Raw genomic sequence first — 14,648 nt, forward strand, 5'->3', positions numbered from 1 at the left:
GGAAGATGGGAATCAAAGCACAGACAAAGGAGGTGACCTTTGATAGCTGTGTGACCCCATCTGATTGTGGAAAAGTATGTGTTAAGAAAGGCATTGCTGTCCTTTAGGAGACCATTCCAAAATGCCTACTCCCCACCTCTTCTCGCCCCCTCTGCTGGCCGATCTTGGATTATACCTCCCAGAGGAAAGAGTAGTAGGAAACAGGAACTCTACCACTTCCACCCACCCTGTTCCCCTGGCTGTTACAATGGATATTATTTGATGTCAGCATCAAGTCAGCTCCCTCATCATGGATCGGTCAAATACCAAGGACGTTTTACCACTCAGGGCCTGTAAGTAAAAATAACAGCCCAATAAGAAGAGCGAAGAGTGGCAGGCACAGGCCTCCAATAGAGAGGAGGCAGCAAGGGTAAGAAAGCAAAGGGTAATGCTACAGAGTGAGAACAGCTGCTACAGCCACCTTAAGCCGCTAATGGAGGCCCTCAGCTCTCTCAGCAAACCGTGGGCTAGAAACAAAGGCAGCTGTGGCTTTGCTGGAGTGGGTGGTGCGGAGAACTTAACCGGGCAGACTACGTCAGCGCATATCTCCCCGCGGGAGTCACGAGGCTGACAGCGGGTCGGCTACACTGCGCACGCGCAGGACGCAGCGGGCTGTAGGGACCGGAAGGACCGGTGCGAGCGGGATGGCTGCAGACAAGGGGGCTGGAGGCGCTGAAGCCGTGGAGCGGGTTCTACCCGTGTTGTTGGTGCCGGTCCCCGCCGAGGCAACAGGGCGTCTGGGATCCCGGGCGCAGTTGCACAGGGAGCAGGAGGTTCTGGGGAGCTTGACGGCTGCAGGCAGCCTTCACGTGCTTCCCTTGGCGCCCGGCGGCCGGGGCGGGGGCGGCTGCCGCCTGGAAGGCCCTTTTCGGCAGTAAGTGCTGTGGCCGGGCCTGGCCTTGTGGAGGGAGTCTGCAGCCTTAGCTTGGCTGGCGCCTCTGCTCCCCTCCTACCTTGGAGGTAGCGGGAGAGGGATGACGGTGGAGGGCAACGCCTCAGAGGAGGCCTGGTTCCTTCTCGGAACATTTTCCTCTGTCGCGTCCCTGCACCCATTTCCCGTTCCGGGTGGGTGGAGACAGTATCCAGATCCTCTCCGGATGTGGAGAACCTGTAATGAATCCTAGCTTGGACGCTTTTTAAATTCATTTAACACAGGTTGATTAATCGTCACTTTGCCGTGCTCCACGCCCATTTTCTTCAGTTAAATCTGTTAAAGATGCCAGCTGAGGGGCATCATCTCTCATTTGAATCATCCTGTTACCTTTTCCTTATCTCTGATACAGATAGCTGTTTCCTTCACATTTGGGCTTCCCCTCCCCTCCACCCCCCTTCAAGGACAGAGCCTGCGTTTTCTACGCACTTACTAGTGTATTCACTCAACAAATACTTATTATGCGCTTTCTGTTCGTTACCTAGGAGCAGTGCCTAAAAGGTGTAATAAGACAGTTCTTACATGTGAGGTTGTATGGTTGGGAAGACAGAAAAGAAACAATTTCAGTCATATATTACTTTCCACATATGTAACTCTTACAGTTTACATCATTAAGTTTGAGAGTGCCTTCCGACGCTTTGGACTCTTTAATAACAAAACATTTTAGAAATGTTAACAATTTTGAGTAGCCACAGAGGAGTTCTGGAATATCCAGGTCCTATAAAAGTGCCTCACAGTAGAGATTCGTTTGTTCAATCACTGAATGTTTTAACCTGTTTTATGTTTGTCTTCTTTATTCCTGATCTCCAGTTGCTAGGAAAAGGAATCCCTCCTTACCATAAGTTAGTTGATTCAACAGTATTAAGTACGTATGAACACAGCCATATAAGGAAAGGAATGAGGCAGAGAGAGAACCTCACAGAAGATAAGCAGAACAGACATAAAATAATGGGGGCTTTTGTAAGCTATAGCATGAAATTAGTGGGGGAGGATCAAGAAGGGATACTTTTTAGTTTTCTTAGTTGAATTGAATTCAGTTAAAATAATTCGTAGGGTAAAAATAAGGACAAGTTTATAGTGTACAGAATTTGCTTCCTCCTTTTCTCAAAGTATGTATGGTCCTTTGTATGTTGTTGAAATCACTGTACATTCTATATTATGTTCACTGAAAATTCTCTTTCCACGTGACAGTATAGTCCCATGTGCTAATGATGTTACTGGTTTCACGTATTCAGCCTTTTAAATATATCTTAATTTGTTTAACCTTTTTCATATTTGACATCAGATTTCAGTGTGAACAGTCAGGAATTGGCTGTTTATGAAACATTCTAGGTATAAAGACAGAAATATAAAATGTCAGTGTTTTTTTCTAATAATAACATAGTAGCACCAAGTCCACTGTTTTTAGATATAAAACTTACTACTTCTCTAGAAAAAAAGCTTTTTTTAAAAGATGAAACTATCAGCATGGTAACCTTATCTCATTCCATTGCATAGTTTTCAGAATTGGGGCTCTCTTTTTTCTCTTTTAATGTAACTTAATTTTATTATTTAATTTGAAGCTGTAGCATCATTAGCCTCTTTCCATCCTTGTTAGTCATGTTGGTATGTTGACTTTACACTGCTTTAAATATTCTATAATTGCACTTAAAATTGAAAATTTAGTTCCTCAGTTGCACTACCCACATTTCAAGTGCTCAGTAGCCACATGAGGTTGTTGGCTACTGTATTGGACTTTGCAGTTGTGTAGAACACTTGCATCTCATGGAAAGTTTCGTTGGACAGAGCTATTGTATAATATGCCAGTTTAGAGTCTTCAAAGTCTATAAATGCAAATAATCGCTTTCTTTTTTTAAAGTTATTCAAAGCACTTATGTTAGCAAAACGTATTTTGTTAATTGTGAAGACCACCTCTTATAAATAATAGACATATTTGGTTGTTGAAACATATCCTTGATCATGACAGTTCCTTTAAACATACCATCAGTCCAGATTTAGGATGAAGGAAAAAAGCAGCCACCATTTCTTGCTCTTTGCCCCCTTTTCACAAATGACTCCTATATTCTTGTGTTGCCCTGAAGGGGCTGGAAGTTCTAGAGCAGTTTACATTCCCTTAGGTTGTATATAGAAGTAATGCTTTTAGGTGAACCAAAGAGTTGTTCTCTACTTCTTCTGTCCTACCTTCACCATTGTGGGTAAGTATTATTGTGGATATAGAATATAATAAATAGTCTAAACTTTTTCCTTAGGTTTGTATGGGAGGACTCTCATAACAGTGGGACACCAACAGACAAGCCCAGACTGCTTGCTCTTAGTGAAAATAATGCACTGCTCATCTGTGAATTTAGTTTGAAAGATGGAAGATGTGATGCAACCATTTCATATAGCTATACTGAGGAGACATTGCAAAAGCTCGTTGAAGATCAAATTATCAGTAAGTATTTGCAGGTGGTCTTTTAGCATGTTTGAATTTGTGTATTACTATGTAATTTTATGTATTTCAGGAAAAGCTCTTATAGAGGTGAAGTCAGGGAGGGATATTTGTCCAGTATAGTAGGCACTAGCCACATGAGGCTATTAAGCCCTTAATGTGCTTAATATCAACTAATATGTCCTTTAAATGTCAAATGTTGATACATTCCAGATTTGAAGACTTGGTACTAAAAAAGTAAAATATCTCACTAATAGTTTTTGTGTTACATGTTGATAATGATATTTTGAATATGAGGTAAATAATATATAATAAAATTAGTTTCACCTGTTTTCTTTTTTCAGTGCAGCTACTAGAAAATTTAAAATTACATGTGTGGCTCACTTTTGTGACTGACATTATATTTCTGTTGGATAATGTGCTGATCTAGACTGGTTACAGACCTGTTTGCTATGTCCCATCCTGAGGGCTGCAGGGAGCAGAAATCAAAGCACTCAGGCTTCTATTTTTAAGGCAGTTGCATTCTCGCTACCCTGATTATAAGGTTCCTTCTTTTCCTTTTAAAAAAAAGAGTCTGTGATTGTTCTTATTTGGTCTCATGGGTAAGTAGGCTTTTTTGATCATCTTCTGGTGTGTTGTCACACTCTGGCTGTAAACAGAAGGCACAGAGACATTGTAGGCCATCTTTATTCAGTTCCTTACTTACCTTCCACTTGCTTAGGTGAGTTTGACCAATAATTGTCTAGAGTTGGACTAAGTTAAATGCTGATTCTTTTTTGTTTTACCTGTTTGTGTTAACAGAATCAAATTTACCAGTTGTAAAATTGTAACCAGTGAGTTTGACGTAATATCCTTTTGTTTTATAGGTATTTCCTTATTATCTTTGAGAATTCTGTCATTTCACAGTAACACATCATTATTGTTCATCAATGAATATATCATCCTGCGCATTATATTTCCTGAAAGAGATGCTGAGATTAGGGTACTCAGCTGTTTCACATTATCCTTACCTGCACAGGCAGTGGACAGGATTATTGACACACAGCTCTGCAGAGGAATTCTTTTTGTTTTGAGTCGTTTAGGCTGGATCTGTATCCTTGTTGGTAAAGATGTTGATGTGTGGGGGAGGAGAATACCTGGAAAAATGAGCCTTTTTATAGGCTTTTAGTTTTAGGGACTGGGCTGTAGGTAGAAAGATTAATTTTTCAGTAAAACTTTCAGGGGAAAAGATCTTCATGAACTTAAAATACTCAAACTACATTGCTTTATATTCCATTCAAATATTTTTCAGTTTATAAATCATAATCATCTTGTCCAACTTATTTATGTTGTTTTAAAATTGTATATGTTCTGCATTACCCATTTATTTAAAATATACTTATTAAATATCTACTTTGTGCTTGTTCCAGGAGAGATTTAGATGACTGCTTATGATATGATACACACATTTTCATGTGTGAATATAACCTATCTCTTATCGTCTCTGATGGTGATTCCATCATATTAGGGAATCAAATGGTTTGCATAACTGTTTGAAATTTGTTTTTGGAAAACTATCACAGATTTTCTGTCTTTAGCAGATTCATAGGTCACCAGCAAAATTATTTTGAATATTATTTGAAGAACGACCCGTTATGTGTTTTTGGAACTTTCATTTCTGCATTAAAGAAGTAATTTTTCTATTTTACATGTATCATAGCCTGTGTTAAAATTTATTTTGTAAAAAATGTTATAGAATATTGGATTAACTTCATTTTTGCTGCCAGGTTACAGAACTGAGCTGTCCGACGTGGTAGGCAGTAGGCATATGTGGCTGTTGAACACTTGAAATTTTTTGGCTAGTGTGACTGAGGAACTGAATTCATAATTGTATTTAATTACTTTAGATTTAAAGTCTGATACTTGATTGAGTTATTGGAGAACTCTTGAGTATGTTTGGAACAACTCTGGCTGTTCCAAGTTCTTAAATATAAATTTTTGAAGTCTAAATACAGACCAGATATTTCCAGTGAAAATTTAATTGTCCAAATTGAGATGTGCTATAAGTATAAAATAACTAGGGTTGAACACTTATGTGAAAAAGATGTAAAATATCTCAATTTTTTTATATTGATTACATATAGAGATGATATTTTGGATATACTAGGTTAAATGAAACGTTCTTAAAATTAGGTTCACTGGTTTCTTTTTACTTTTTTAATAAGGCTGCTAGAAAATTTACAGTGACAAATGTGCCTCGCGTTGTTTCTTTTGGACAGCACTGTTGTAGAACACTAGTGGAAAATATTATTGTTGTCTCAGGGCCTGGCACAGAGTGGAGATTCAACAAGTATTGTTGAGTGAACTCTCTATCAGGTTGTTTATTGGTTCCCCGACTTCATAGTCACCTGGTTAATATGATGGGATTTTTAGTGTCCGTCTTCCTTCTATTATTATTCCTACAAGGTTGGAGCAGTGAAGTCTATAACTCTATTTCATCCTGTGTTTTAAATGGTTAGGCATACTTAAGACTGATGTTTTCTTTAACTCTAACTCGAAGACATTTTTGACACTGTGGATGGTAGACATGTAGCTCATGTGGATTTGGCACTTCCTCAAGAAGATATGTATAATGAGCAGCAACAAGAGCCAGCCAAGAGTTCTTCCTTTACTTCATTGAAAGTGTCTCAAGACCTAGATGTTGTAGTGATTGTCAGCTCCTCCAACACTGCAATTGCTCTTAACTTAAATTTGTATTTCAGGTATGTAGATTACTTCCTTCTCTGATTTCAGGTAAATAATTAGAGCCATAAGAGGTTAAAAATGTACTTATTAGCTTCTTTTTATTCTTGTAACCAGTTTTTTTCCCTCTATTTGCTTGATCACGTTCTAGCTACTACCTAGTGAGCCTGTTAATATATAAAAGTATGTACAAGTGACCACTGGCTACCTTTTTATTTCTGGATACATATCCAAGTTTGATTTTGATTTATGTTTATTATTATTATATATGGCTTATATCATCATAAATGAAAAGTAACCAAGCACAATTTTAAAAGCCCTTAGCTATTATACATTATCTACTCACTTCTTCTCAATACTAGAGTAGAAGAAAAATGGGATTTACCCTGTGTTAGAATTGTGTCTTACGTGGGTTAGGGTCCTGGCTGCCTAGGGGATCACTTTTCACTTAAGGACTTTGACAAGATGTATTAACTGTGCTTTCTCCATTTTAGGATTTCCTCAGGTGTTTCCTTTTGAGGACCCACACACTTCCTAAATATATTAGTGAAAATTGAGTATTTCTTTGTGTAGCTTTTTGATTTAGAAATTCTAATTGCTTCTGATTTTATAATGTTTGAAAGGAATATGTGTGTATGTGAATGTGCATACACACACACACACACACACAGCACCCTGTTTATTGAAACTTGCAAGTAGGGTAATCCACATTTATGACTTTCAGTATTAAGGGACATTTCAAACCATTAGGATTTTTGGTCCTAACTTAATATGAATGAAATAAATATATCCTTGAATAATTGGGAATGCACTTTGATGGGTTTATTGCTCATTGTCTGGATTACAAAAAAGGGTTAATTTCATCTTCACATATCAGCCAGAACTTCTTACTACTGTGAGTTTTTCATTTGTTTTCAATGGCCTTTTAATACTTTTTTTTTTTTAATCTTTGAGCAGGGATGATTATCACATTTTCAGACTGTGTGCTTGTGTATCAGTAGGCCATTTTCACTGACTGAAATATATCCTGTATGTGTAGAGTTACCTTCTAATCAACTTCCTTGGAAAATAATTTGACAGGTGAGGGGGGAAGGAACGCCCACTCAGCTACTCTGATCCTTGAGTGTAGGGTTCTGTTCCTCCAGATGTTTTGGCAACACCCCAAGAGAAGAGCACTGAAGTGGGCACCAGGCACATCCCTTTGAACAAATTTCATTGAACTCAGCCACTGTAACATCAGCCAGTGAAGAGCTGCTGTTCTGTTCCCTATAGTCAATTTAGGGATCTGTCCTGTCCAACTAAATGAGTGATCGCTGTTTGTTAATTATTTACATGAGTGCTCTTTAATTAGTATAATTTCTTGAGGAAGTTGACTGCATGTTTATTTTCTAAGTGTACTCTGAAATCTAACAGTGGTTTTTACCATTCCTGCCTCCTGACCCTAGTTGTTCTTTCCTGCCATACAAAAAGTCAGCCACCCCTTTTCATTTTATCAAGTCCTATTCATGCTTTGAGATCCACTTCTTTAATGAAGTCATTCCTTACTAAAATCCCTTCCACTTGTAAATTTCTACTCATTTAATAATTTTTCTCTCCTTTGGACTTCTATAGCACTTTTGCTTTGAACTACAGTTTAGCACTTAATTGTGTATAGTCTTGTATTATTTCTCTAATTTTTTGTGTTTCCTACAGAATTTGTAAGCTCCATGTAAGCTTCTCATGGTTTGTTCATTCAATTCACTGTCAATGACTTTTCCTTCCAGTTTACCTTAGCTGTCCATTCCCATAGTCATACCCTGGGCTTTGTCATTATATGAAACAGCTCCTCCGGCAAATCACTCTTCTACACATCCCACTCTGAGCACGACTTGCCAGACTGTACAGCTTGCTTACTCAAGTACCCCCACTTCTCTCATCTGACCTCACTGGAATTTCTAATATGCTGACTTCCCAAGTGAAGACAGGAGCCCCCTCTGTCTTCACTGCCCTCCCTTTACAGCATAGATTCTGTGACCTGTCATTTCAGTCACTTTCTTGAATGAGCCACAGTGGTAGCACTTGATCTGACAAATCTTTTTTTTTTATTCTCTCTTCTCGTTCCCTGCACTCAAGCAACTGAGCACTTGTGAGAAAACCACAGAGGAAAATTGATACCACTATAAGTTCACATTCACTGTCTTCTGTGGTCTCTCATGTTGCCTGGAAATTTTACAATGACTTTTCATGAGTCCATTCTTTTTTTTTTTTTTTTTGCGGTACGCGGGCCTCTCACCGTTGTGGCCTCTCCCGTTGCGGAGCGCAGGCTCCGGACGCGCAGGCTCAGTGGCCATGGCTCACGGGCCCAGCCGCTTCGCGGCATGTGGGATCTTCCCGGACCGGGGCACGAACCCGTGTCCCCTGCATCGGCAGGCGGACTCTCAACCATTGCGCCACCAGGGAAGCCCATGAGTCCATTCTTTACAACGTTTTAAACCTCCATTTTCCTCAAACCTTTATTCATCTCTTTACCCCCAACTGTTCTTGGATGACTTTACCTCCAACTTTATAAAGGAAGTAGAACCCATCTAATGGGAGCTCCTTCAGTTTCTCACATTAAATTGCAAACCCACTTTCCTGCACTCGTCTTCTCCATCTTCTGTCCTGTTACAATGGAGAGATTCCCTCCTCCTATGAAGGCCAATCCTTCTGTGTGTACTCTGGACCCCATTCTTTCCCTCTTTCTCAGGGACCGTTTTCTGTTTCCTCTCTTTTCTAGATCTCTAGCCTCTTTTAAGTATTAGATCCACATCCAGCTAATCACAGTCCTAGCCATTCTAGCTCCTGAGTGTGTCTTGAATCTGCCCACTTGTCTTAACTCCTCTGTCATCACTGTGATCTATTCTGCTATCATCGCTTACCTGAACTAGCTTACCAGCCTCGTAATTGGTCTCCCCATATCTGTTCTTCCCCCCTCAAATCCATCATCTATGGAGTAGCCAGAGTGGTGGTGTTACAATGCATGTCTTATCAGAGTATAGCCGGGTGTGAACATCTGGGGCAGGGTATGTATCTTTTGTTGGTGCGGGAACTACCCTCTCCATGGATCATGTTTTCTCACTGTCACCCTGCCTTCTCTAACATCATCTCCTTGACAAATGTATATCAAGCTGTTACCTTCAAATTGTTGAAAGGGTTAATAATTTAAGTGTTCAGGGGGTTTACATGCATCCCATTCTCCCCACAGCTACTCTTCTGTGTCTGATCATATGGCTTCTCTGCATAAAACCCTTATTTAGCTTCTTCCTGCACCCCCCTCACCCCAACATAGAAGCTAAGAATCCTTAGTAGCCCATAAAACCTGACCCCATCTGGCTCTTGCCAGGCTCTCCAGCCTCATCTCACACCACCTTGCTTCTCATTCACTATGCTTTAACCACCGTAGCCTTCTTTGTGCTTCTGCAACGTGACAGCCCTCTTTCCACATACACTCTCCATCCACACCTGCACTCATACTTTGCTTTCCTAACTTTTATGTATTCCCAGGGTCTCAGCCCAAGTCTTAATTTGTGGTGATGGTATGGTGAGTGATTAAAAACCTGGGCTTATGGTCACATTCACCTGGTTCACATTAAGCTCCACTGTTTGAGCCTTACTTTCTGCATCTACAAAACTGGCTTCTATTTACCTCATAGGGTTGTTGAAAGGCTCGAATACCTTAGTTTAGGTAAAGTTTTTAGCACAACATCTACAATGTAGCAGATAATCCATGCTTTTATCTCTACATAAAGCTAACTTCCCTTAAGGGTCAAATTTTTTTTAATTGACATAAACATTATATTAGTTTCATATATACAACATATGTGTGTGTATATTGTGAAATGATCACCACAATCAATCTAGTTGACATCTACACACATAGTTACAGGTGGGTCAGATTTTTAAGGTTGACTTTATCAATCTGCCTTAAGCAATGGAGGTAAGGAGTCTGGGTCAGGGAAACTTATTGTCTATACTCTTTCTACTCTGTAACACCTCCATCCCATACCCCCTTCCATTTTTTAAAAAATATATATTTATTTTATTTTTGGCTGCGTTTGGGTCTTAGTTGCAGCGTGCAGGCTTCTCTCTAGTTGTGGTGCACAGGCTCCAGCACACGTAGGCTCTGTAGTTGTGGCGCTCAGGCTCCAGAGCGCATGGGCTCTGTAGTTGCAGCACGCAGGCTCTCTAGTTGTGGCGTGCGGGCTTAGTCGCCCCGCAATATGTGGGATCATAGTTCCCTGACCAGGGATCAAACCCGCATCCCCTGCATTGGAAGGTGGATTCTTAACCACTGGACCACCAGGGAAGTTCCCACCCCCACCCCCACCGCCCTTCCATTTTTAACAGGAGCAATAACACAGATTTTGTTTGATCATCATTTTTTTTTACCATGACTATTGTTTTTAAAACATAGGCAATACCCAGGACACCTACTATGTGAAAGAACACTAGAAGACATTCCTATTGAAGGCCCTAAGGGGATAGATGAAGATGATCCTGTTAATTCTGACTACAACATGAAACTGACCAAGTTTTCCTTCCAAGTTGATCGGTACAGAAATCTCCTTTTTGGATTTACTTTATTATTTCCATTTTTTGTCATGCTGACACTGTACCTTTTCACTAAGTCTTTACAGAGGTAGACACTTTTATTTTCCTAATTGCATCTTTGCTTGATTTACTGCTTTAGTTTGTGCCTTTCACTGTCACAGATGTAAGTTCTGCCCTATCTTCCAGGTCTTGGAAAGCCCACCTGTCATCACTGAATGAAACAATAAAGAACTCCAAGCTGGAAGGTACCTGTTGTGCTCTGTGGTTCCAGGATATTTTGCATTTGGAGCCTCCTGAATCTGGTAACCACAGTACCAGTGTGCCAAACTGGGCCTTCACTCCACAGGATGTAATGTGCAGCCAGTATAGTTTTCCACAGAAAGGTCCTGCCAAGACCAGTGATTCAGGAAGATCATGGAAAAGAATACACATCAGTGAACAGGAGGAACCCCTTGAGCTTACATGTATGTCTGTGACAGGCTTCACTGCGCTGTTTACTTGGGCAGTTGAAAGGACGGGCTGTACCATTGTCCTGTGGGATTTGGAGACCCAGAGCATGCAGCGTTTTTCGCTGGGCAAGAAGTGTATTCCTGTAGACAGTGGTGGAGACCAGCAACTGTGCCTTGTTTTGACAGGTGAGAATGTCTTGTATCAGGTTGAAATCCATGCTGAGAGGTGCTCTCTTATCTATTTTACTTCTGCTGCCCGGGTGGTGGTGGTGCCTACTCCTCTAAGCCTAGGCTTTGATGGAGAAAATTTGGTGTTACTCTCAGTAATGTTGTCTCATGTGTTTGATTTTTTTTTTTTTTTTTTGCGGTATGCGAGCCTCTCACTGTTGTGGCCTCTCCCGTTGCGGAGCACAGGCTCTGGACGCGCAGGCTCAGCGGCCATGGCTCACGGGCCCAGCCACTCCGCAGCATGTGGGATCTTCCCGGACCGGGGCATGAACCCATGTCCCCTGCATCGGCAGACAGACTCTCAACCACTGCGCCACCAGAGAAGCCCATGTGTTTGATTTTTAATTAAGGTTATTTCTGCTCAGCTAAATGCTAGGACTGAGTCAGGAAGAGTTTAAGAGTAAGAAAGGTTGGTTTTAACCCAGCGAGTCATTCATGAGACTTCAGTCTGTACAGGCAAAGGATGCAAGCTGTTTGCTCATGGGCCATGCATGAACTCAGATTCATTTTGTTTGGCCTACACTACCTAGGCTTTTTTTTTTTTTTTACGATACGTGGGCCTCTCACTGTTGTGGCCTCTCCTGTTGCGGAGCACAGGCTCCGGACACGCAGGCTCAGCAGCCATGGCTCACGGGCCCAGCCGCTCCGTGGCACATGGGATCTTCCCGGACTGGGGCACGAACCCGCGTCCCCTGCATCGGCAGGCGGACTCTCAACCACTGCGCCACCAGGGGAGCCCTACCTAGGCTTTTTAAAAAAGATTCTATTTATTATAAACATGTAAAATTAGAGGGTTTCACACGAAATCTGGAATTTCAGTTGTTACTGAAAAATTAAAAGCTCTGCCACACTGCCCCTCATCCCTCAATAGTAATTTATGGATTGGAGCCAAATTTCAGTGCTCTTAGATGGGTTAGTTTCTTTCAGGTTAGGTTTTCTTGCACTTCTTCTCCCCACCTGTTTGGTCTCATAGGCATTTGGGTTTGGTGTGTCAGATATACATTGATTCAGCATTTATGCCATAACCTCCTATAAAACTACTGAGTGTTCTCATTGAACTAACCATGTGTTTCTTCTTCAGTATCTCAATTTTGGTAATCATGTATTTCTTTGTGTCAAGAGCATGCTATTAATTGTTTTATTTTAGTAAACCAGAAATGTGACATCTCGGTAAATAGTTAAAGGTTCCAGGTATTGATTGTGCAATATAGTACAATGTATAAAAGAGAGATTCAATGTTATTTCATAGGATGCATTGTTCTTATGAGCATTTGTCTTGCAGTTACTGTTTTAAAAAATAACATTCTTTGAAAAATTATGAATTTATTACTTAAGGGCATTAGTTACTAGTACCCAATAAATCTGTTTGTAATTACAGTGCTGAAGTATTGAGTAATTAGAAATTCCTGTCATAATCCTGAAACCTAACTCCTAATAATTTATTAAAGCTAACTTTTTTTTCTTACAGAAGATGGACTCTCTCTGATTTTGTTTGGTTTGACTCAAGAGGAATTTTTAAATAGGCTAATGATCCATGGAAGTGCCAGCACTGTGGACTCTCTTTGCCATCTCAATGGTTGGGGGAGGTGCTCCATCCCCATACATGCGCTAGAGGTAACAGAATTAAATGTCTGTAGAACTTCGCTTGGTTATTTTCTGTCATCTACCCTTACTTGACTAACAATTTCGGAGATTCATTTAACCTAGCGGCAAAGGATCTGTAGCCTCTACCCATCCATTTGCTTAGTTTTGGCTGTTTTGTTACCCTAATTTTGCTTAGCAAAGTCCGGAGCCTGTGCTCCGCAACAGGAGAGGCCACAACAGTGAGAGGCCCACGTACCGCCAAAAAAAAATTTTGGCTTTAAAAGATAAAAGATTATAATAAACACTATTTAAGAAAAAAAAGTTACAAGAGTTGGAGGCAACAATAAGCTGATGAGAATAAATGAAGTGGAAACAAGCTATGGAAAGCTCGAGCAGGAGTGATCTCTTATTCCTACTCTGTAGCCCCTAATCCTCTAATCCAGCTGTGGTAGTGACATACCTGAATTTATGTAGCATTTTATAGTTCACAAACAGTCTTTTTTATGCATTCTCTAAATTGTGCTAAAATAACCACATGGGACGGGTTGGGTAGTTTTTATTCATTTCATTTTACAGATGAAAAACGTAAGGCTCAGAAGGGTTGAGTGAGTGGCCCATAGCCATACTAATAAGGCAGGGTCTAGAATCAAAATCAGGGCACTTTCTACTGTACCACACAGCCCAGCAAGGTTGAAAACTGGAAGTTAATAATGTTATGTACCAGACTGTTTTTTTAGTGGCAGCTTTATTGAGATATAATTTACATACCATAAAATTCACCTATCTAATGTACAATTCAGTGGGTTTTAGTATATTCAGAGTTATACAACCATCCTGTCTAATTCCATAACATTTTCATCACCCCAAAGAGAAACAGCATACCCATTGGCAATCACTCCCAATTCCTCACAAACCCTAATTTCCAAACAGTTGATCTCGTTTCTGTCTCTGGATTTGCCTATTCTGACAATTTCATATAAATGGAATTATAAAAAATGTGGCCTTTCATGACTGGCTTCTTTCATTTGGCATGTTTTCAAGGCTCATCCATGTAGCATGTGTCAGTACTTCATTCATTTTTATGGCTGAATAACATTCCATTATGTGGATAAAGCAGATGTTTTTTATCCATTCATCAGTCGATGGACACGTAGGTGGTTTTTCCTTTTTGGCTGTTAGGAATTATCCTGCTATGAAAGGTGGTGTACTAGTTTTTGTGTCGTCATGTGTGTTTATTTCTCTTGGGTATACACCTGGCAGTGGAATTATGAAGTCATTTAACTTTCTGAAGAACCACCAAACTGTTTTCACAGTTTCACAGTGGTTACACTATTTTACATTCCCACCAGCAATATATGGGAGTTCCTGTAGCTCTCCATTCTCACCAAAACTTGTTATTGTCCAATTTTTTATTATCATAGCCATCCTACTAGCTCTGAAGTCAAAGTGAAGTGGTATCTCATTGTGGTTTTGACTTGCATTTCCTAATGACTAATGTGTTGAACATGTTTTCAAATGTTTATTGGCCATGTGTGTATCTCTTTGGAGAAATGTCTACTTAAATCCTTTGTTCATTTTGTAATTGAGTTACTTGTTTTTATTTTTGAATTCTGAGAGTTCTTTCTATATTCTAGACCTTTATGAGATACATGATTTGTAAATATTTTCTCCTGTTCTGTGTGTGGGTTGTCTTTTT

At 40.2% G+C, this 14,648-nt stretch overlaps 1 protein-coding gene across 6 annotated transcripts in view; it reads left to right on the forward strand.

The window, feature by feature from the left end:
- Positions 1–113: 113 nt before the first annotated feature.
- Positions 114–14,648, forward strand: part of SPG11 (SPG11 vesicle trafficking associated, spatacsin) — a 76,501-nt gene continuing 61,966 nt past the window's right edge. For 2 of the 6 annotated variants that reach the window (XM_033435580.2, XM_004274109.3), the window contains exons 1-7: positions 643–913; positions 3,220–3,404; positions 4,268–4,492; positions 5,941–6,142; positions 10,555–10,692; positions 10,878–11,326; positions 12,837–12,982. In XM_033435580.2, the coding sequence (XP_033291471.1) occupies positions 684–913; positions 3,220–3,404; positions 4,268–4,492; positions 5,941–6,142; positions 10,555–10,692; positions 10,878–11,326; positions 12,837–12,982 (1,575 nt within the window). In that variant the 5' untranslated portion in view covers positions 643–683. Of the gene's footprint in view, positions 333–641; positions 914–3,219; positions 3,405–4,267; positions 4,493–5,006; positions 5,072–5,899; positions 6,143–6,893; positions 7,203–10,554; positions 10,780–10,877; positions 11,327–12,836; positions 12,983–14,648 lie in introns of those variants that run through there. The other 4 variants (XM_033435581.2, XM_033435579.2, XM_033435582.2 and 1 more) reach the window with 4 other exon arrangements.

The sequence above is a fragment of the Orcinus orca genome, chromosome 2 (genome assembly GCF_937001465.1).
Source record: "Orcinus orca chromosome 2, mOrcOrc1.1, whole genome shotgun sequence".
Classification (NCBI taxonomy): Eukaryota; Metazoa; Chordata; class Mammalia; order Artiodactyla; family Delphinidae; genus Orcinus; species Orcinus orca.